The sequence below is a fragment of the Palaemon carinicauda genome, chromosome 5, assembly GCF_036898095.1.
Source record: "Palaemon carinicauda isolate YSFRI2023 chromosome 5, ASM3689809v2, whole genome shotgun sequence".
In the NCBI taxonomy this organism is placed as follows: Eukaryota; Metazoa; Arthropoda; class Malacostraca; order Decapoda; family Palaemonidae; genus Palaemon; species Palaemon carinicauda.
This window is the reverse complement of record NC_090729.1, coordinates 182,527,422-182,534,921: the sequence shown is the minus strand read 5'-3', so window position 1 is coordinate 182,534,921 and position 7,500 is coordinate 182,527,422. Positions and strand designations below refer to the sequence as shown.

Sequence of the window (7,500 nt, the reverse complement as noted above, 5' to 3'; positions counted from 1 at the left end):
AATAACAACATTAAAATATATAATAATAATAATAATAATAATTATAATAATAATAATACCTATCAGTTTAACTTAATAATTATGAAGATAGAGAATTTTTATGATTTATTCAATCTTGATTTCAGGTCTTGGCCGAGGGCGCACTGGACAGAACCTCATTTCGCGAAATCATCTTCAACAAAGGCAAACTTTTTCTAGTCGAGAGCAACTTCGCCAAACCCAGCTTCCATACGGCGAACAAGCTGGACTTCTCTGGAAACGAGATCGTTAATTTCCCATTCCAGGACCTCCCGAAATTCCCTGTCCTAAAGGATTTGTTCCTGACGGGGAACACGATCGTGACCTTCCCCGTCCTTCAGTCTGCGTCGCTGGAGAGGCTGTCTCTGTCCTACAATCCCATCGGAGCATTGCCACCTGGAGCATTCGATGACCTGCCGTCACTTGTGGTCATTGACCTGGAGCATACTTACCTTAATTTCCTGTTTCCAGGTAAGAACATTCTTTAAAGGTTTAAAGATGACTCATGAATGGCAGAGGCAAGGGACAGTGACATTGCACTAAAGAGCAGGATAATGCCCTAGAAAATGACCATATAAGCTTATGATCACCGCCCAAGACCCCTCTCCACCCAAGCTAGGAACAAAGATTGCCATATATATATATATATATATATATATATATATATATATATATATATATATATATATATATGTGTGTGTGTGTGTGTATGTGTGTACGTGTGTGTGTGTGTGTGTGTTTGTGGGAGGGCCGAATATCCGCACACTAGTTCTTTAATATAAAAGGGGGATTGTTGGAGGGTCGAAAACATATTTATATAGATAAATAAAGAGAAACTATTTTTTCATAATTAATTTTGTATGCTACCAAACGAACAGACATTTTACACGAGGAATAATAATAATCATTGTCATCATCTCCTCCTACGCCTATTGACGTAAAGGGCCTCGGTTAGATTTCGCCAGTCGTCTCTAATAATAATAATAATAATAAGAAGAAGAAGAAGAAGAAGAAAAGAAGAAGAAGAAGAAGATATAATAATAATAATAAGAAATAATAATAATAATAATAATAATAACCTAATAACAATAATAATAACAATAATAATAATATTAATAATAATAATAATATTGATAATAATAACAATAATAATAACAACAACAATAATAATAACAATAAAAATAAACATAATAACAATAATAATAATAGTAATAAGAATAATCTATAATAATAATAATAATAAGAATAATAATAATAATAATAATAATAATAATAATAACAATAATAATAATAATAATAATAATAATAACAACAACAACAATAATCATAATAATAATAATCTCTTTGATAACAGGTACATTTTCCAACCTTCGGTCGCTGGCCTACCTCTTCCTTGGATACAATGACATAACTCACATCGACGAAGGAGTTTTCGATTTAGTCGCCCCAAACCTGACTGTCATCGGCTTGAGCCACAATTACCTCACTACCCTGAGCTCCGAGGCCTTATCAGGTATGGAGTCTCATTATCGGGGAGTAATTGGTAACGCGTGGCAACCCTTTTGGTAATGAATGAAATCTGATGGCGTTCAGTATTTAATGGATAGGGGTGTCACCAATTGGACATGGGAAGTAATGATACATTACGCATATACGCGCGCGCGCGCACACATACACACATATAAATATCCCATATATATATATATATATATATATATATATATATATATATATATATATATATATATATTTATATATATATATACAGAGTATTTATATATATATATATATATATATATATATATATATATTATACATACAAAAATATGCATAAATACATAAACAGTATATATATACATATGTATATATATATATATATATATATAATGTGTGTGTATATATATACATACACTGTGTATGTGTTTATGCATATTTATGTGTGTATAATATATATATATATATATATATATATATATATATATATATATATATATATATATATATTATACACATATAAATATGCATAAACACATATTCAGTGTATGTATATATATAAATATATATATATATATATATATATATATATATATATACATATATATATATATATACACAGTATATATATATATATATATATATATATATATATATATATATATATATACATACATACACTGTATATGTGTTTATGCATATTTATGTATGTATAATATATATATATATATATATATATATATATATATATATATATATATATATATATATATATACAGTATATACACACATATGTATCTACTGTATATTAACAAACACAGCAGACAAAAAACTGGGAATCTGGATGGTATTTCGACTAATAACGAAAAACGGGAAGCTTCGTATTATGCAACATATTTCTTTTTACTGTAATTATAATAATAATAATAATAATAATAATAATAATAATAATTATAACAACAATAATTATAATAATAATAATAATAATAATTAAATTAATAATAATAATAATAATGATAATGATAATAATAATAATAATAATAATAATATTAATAACAATAATGATAATAATAATAGAAACAACAATAATAATAATAACAATAATTATAATAATAATAATAATAATAAAGATAATAGTAACAATACAATAATAATAATAATAATAATAATAATAATAATAATAATAATAATAATAATAATAATAATAATAAGGCAGTTGAATCACGAACTTCAGAAGTTTTTGTATGTTGAACAGGCTAACGCAAGTCTCTTTTCATAGCTTATAAATGACGGATCTATTTGAACGTTGTTACCGATTTTCATGTTTTATATGCATAGTTCATTACCTCTTATGTAGTTTATTTAATTTCTTCTTTCCTTTCCTCATTCGACTATTTTTCCCCGTTAGAGCCCTCGGGAATATAGCATCCAGCTTTTCCAATTAGGGTTATAGCTTAGCAGATGATAATAATGATAATAATAATAATAATAATAATAAAAATAATAATAATAATAATAATAATGATAAAAGCAATAATAATAATAATCATCATCATAATGATAAAAATAATAATAATAAACTTTCCTAGGCTTTTGTAAGTCTACTTTTCTTCAGGAATAGAATTTTGAAGGAAAAGACTATATTTTTTTTTACAGTGCTACTCCATTTATTCAATTCTAGCCAGCAGCTGTTTCAGCCAATAAATAACGGCATTCATCGGGGCATGTCTTCATTGAAACAAAACAAAAGCAAATTAAATATATAGACATCAAAATATCTTTTCAAAACGGCAAATTACAAAATTTGAAGACATTCCACAGAAAAAAATCCATGAAATGCTACTAAAGACATGAAAAGCTCCATTTGGAGTTTTGAAGTTGCATTAGAGATCCAGTTGTCTTCAGTAGCATTTTAATGAGTTCATTTGTGGAATATCTTCAAATTTTCATATTTCTTGCATGTTTAGGAATTTCAATATATTCAGATTTCTTTTACAATGATTTTCCTTTGTATGAGTGCACTTCCATCACATAAGGCTGATAATTTCTATGTATACAGGCCTTGACAAAAGCCGTTAGTTATTGGCTGAAACAGCTGTTGACTAGAATTAATTAAATTGAGCAGCAAAGGAACAAATTTCAACTTTTTCTTCAAAATTCTATTACTGAAAAAAAGAAAAAATAACAGTAAATCAGAAAAGTATAGCCTTTCAAATACCTGATGCCACAAGTGATTAATTGCTGTGACAATGTTAAAGTAAACTAATTAGATTATGTATATATATATATATATATATATATATATATACATACATATATATATATGTATATATATATATATATATATATATATATATATATATATATATATATATATATATATATATATATATATATATATATACTGTATTTTCATTCCTGTGATCTTCTGATTTCAAAGTCATTTATCATTCATAATTGTTCCTATCTACATTTCTGTCTGTCTGTATCATCTACGTCTAATTTACGTAAAAAAAAAAAAAAAAAATACATCGATTCATCAAAAATTGAGTATGCAATATTTCTTCAGTAACAGATCAAATATGTATCCTTTCTGATTACGTCATCCCAAACTAATAAAAAGAGATTTGACTGACACCAATCAAGGTAATGGTATTAATAAGAGCGAGCTGATGATTATTATGATTATTATTACTTGCTAAGCTATAACACTATTTGCAAAAGCAGGATGATATAAGCCCCGGGGCCCCTACAGGTAAAAAAGCCCAGTGAGGAAAGGAATCAAAGAAATAAGAGAAGTAATTAACAATTAAAATAAAATATTTTGAGAAGAGTAACACCATTAAAATAAATATTTCTTACACAAACTATAAAAACTTTAAAAAAATAAGGGGAAAAGAAATAAGATAGAATGGTGTGCCCAAGTGTAGCCTCAAGCAAGAGAACTCTAACCCAACGCAGTGGAAGACCCATGGTACAGTGGCTATTGTACTACCCAAGACTAGAGCGCAATGGTTTAATTTTGGAGTCTCTTTCTCCTAGAAGAGCTGCTTACCATAGCTAAAGAGTCTTTTCTATCCTCTGATTTGTCTGCACTGAGTGGAATAAATTATATATAATTTATCCTTTCTTCATGTGCTTCAAAATATCTCACAAATAGTATATACATACATATATATATATATATATATATATATATATATATGTGTGTGTGTGTGTATATATATATATATGTGTATATATATAAATATATATATATATATATATATATATATATATATATATATATTTATATATATATATATAATTTATATATATATATATATATATATATATATATATATATATATACATACAATTTTGAAAGCAGATGTATTCATGATTACGAACCATGGAAAAGTTTACTGAAAAACTGCAACGAAAGTAATAATAATAATAATAATAATAATAATAATAATAATAATAATAATAATAATAACCCAGATAGTGTTCTTCCTAAATGAAAAATATAAAGTACATAGGAACAATTTATTTTCCAATAATTGTTTTATTTCCCAGGACTACCTCCAGGTGTTTCCTTATACCTCGACAGCAATAGGATTGAAAATCTCGAGGAAGACAATTGGAAGCCGATCTTACGAAAACAGGTGGAGATTTGGCTGGCAGGTATATATAACTCCTATTGCGTTCCCTGGGATTTCTTGCTTTCTTCCGGTATCCTTTACTGAGAAAAATGTTTTCGTGATTTCCATATTTTCTTGAATTATATTTATTAAGTTTTTTAAAATTTAAAATGTTTTGGTGAAACCAAGAAAAATCTTGGGTGCAATTTCACCAGTTCTTGCAATTATTTTTTAATTTCTTTTCTTAAATTTCCGTATTTTGTTAAATTATATATATTTTTTATTTCTAATATTTTTGTCAAACCAAGAAAAATCTTGGGTTCAATTTAATAAGCTCTTGCAATTATTTTGTATTTTTTTTTTTTAATTTCCGTATTTTGTTACATTATATAAATTTTTCTTGGGTTCTATTTCACTAGTCATTGCAATTAATTTGGAAATTTGTTTTGAAAGTTTATAAACAAAGTTTTTTCTTACATTTTTTATATTAATTTTCACAGCTGCTATTCATTACATTGATGTATGTTATTTAGAAGTATGAATTGAGAAAAAAACTTTACTCATCTACGAAGAACATCTCAACATTTCCCTTCCAGACAATCCACTGATATGTGACTGCAAAGTAAGATGGCTCGCCGACCAAATCCTGCTTCATAAGCAAGTGATCTTAGCTACCTGCCCTGATGGAAAGGATCTGATCAACTTAGGAAAGAAGGATTTCACTAACTGTACGCCAGAGGATACGATTGATCAGTCCTTTAAGATACGTGACTAATAAATAATTGATTGTACGTGAGTTTCAATTGGTGTTATTACCATAAGCTGAAATATTTTTTTTCATGTTCTTTATTAACTGTAGGTGGACATGTTCTTCCTTTACAACAACAACAACAGCAACAACAATAATAATAATAATGATGATGATGATGATGATGATGATGATAATAATAACAATAATAATGATAATAAGAATAATCTCTCCTATATAATGAAGAGCAAGTGTCTGCGTATATATATATATATATATATACATATATATATATATATATATATATATATATATATCTATATATATATATAATGTATATATAAATATATATATATATATATATATATATATATATATATATATATATATATACATACATATATATATATATAAATATATATGAATATATATATATATATATATATATATATATATATATATATATCTTGTCAGGTTGAGCGGCATTGCCAAACGTAAAACTACACGGTATCTCCCTATTCCTCGGGTAGGGGTGGGGGAAGCAGTCATACCCTGGTGAGAGGGGGTATGCCGAGAGGTAAACTCGGAAACCGTAAACTGCCGTGTTGTACTTACGAGAGGGGAAGGGAGTGGGAAGGGTTGAATCTATGTGTATATCTTCAGCTGTTATTTTTTGACAGGTCGTGTACCCTAGTAATAATAATAATAATAATAATAATAATAATAATAATAATAATAATGATGGAAATTAACTAGGCAATAAATAGCTTGAGAGGCCTTTGTTTCTTAAATCAATGTATGAATAATTAATATTATTATGATGAATCTTCATAAATGTTAACAAATTACCAGTGCAATGACTATCAAAGAACATCTTTCACTGTCTTAGAGTAGAGTTCTCTTGCTTGAGGGTACACTCGGGCACACAATTCTATCTATTTCTCTTCCTCTTGTTTTTTTTTTCTTAAATTTTCATAGTTTATATGTGGAAGATTTGTTTTGATATTGTTGCTGTTCTTAAAATATCTTATTTTAATTGTTAATATACTTGTAATTTCCATATTTTCCTTTCCTCACTGGGTTATTTTTCCCTGTTGGAGCCCTCGGCCGTATAGCATTCAGCTTTTCCAACTTATGTTGTAGTTTAGCAAGTAATAATAATAATAATAATAATAATAATAATAATAATAATAATAATAAGTGGAAATCATATTTTAGGTTACGTGCTATTAGGGCACTTACAAAGGTGCCAACCAATCTCATGTTCAGGAATCCAAACCGCCCACCATGTTACACATAAGGACACACATACATACATAAAAGACATATTCTTATGCTAAAATATTATGCAAAACCAAATTCTAAGAGCCTTTAACCTCTAACCGATGAACAGAAATATTTCGAAAAGAAAAATTACGGAAACACTTGTGCAATTTTAGGTACCGATAGTTGGCCATATTTATATCTGTTTAAGAGGTTTAAAGGTTTTGAAGGTCGCTCACAAACGGTAGAGACATTAGACAGTGAGAATGCCCTAATGACTGACCCTATATACATATGATCGGCGCCCAAACCCCTTCTTCATCAATCTAGGACCAGGGAGGGGCAGGCAATGGC

The 7,500-nt window shown here is 27.4% G+C and overlaps 1 protein-coding gene across 1 annotated transcript in view; it reads left to right on the top strand.

The window, feature by feature from the left end:
- The window catches only part of LOC137640703 (oplophorus-luciferin 2-monooxygenase non-catalytic subunit-like), a 10,820-nt gene extending 4,894 nt beyond the window's left edge, over positions 1-5,926 (top strand). The window contains exons 2-5 of the mRNA XM_068373196.1: positions 126-489; positions 1,373-1,531; positions 5,071-5,178; positions 5,732-5,926. Coding sequence (XP_068229297.1) covers positions 126-489; positions 1,373-1,531; positions 5,071-5,178; positions 5,732-5,910 — 810 coding nt within the window. The 3' untranslated portion in view covers positions 5,911-5,926. The remainder of the gene's footprint in view (positions 1-125; positions 490-1,372; positions 1,532-5,070; positions 5,179-5,731) is intronic.
- Positions 5,927-7,500: the final 1,574 nt, after the last annotated feature.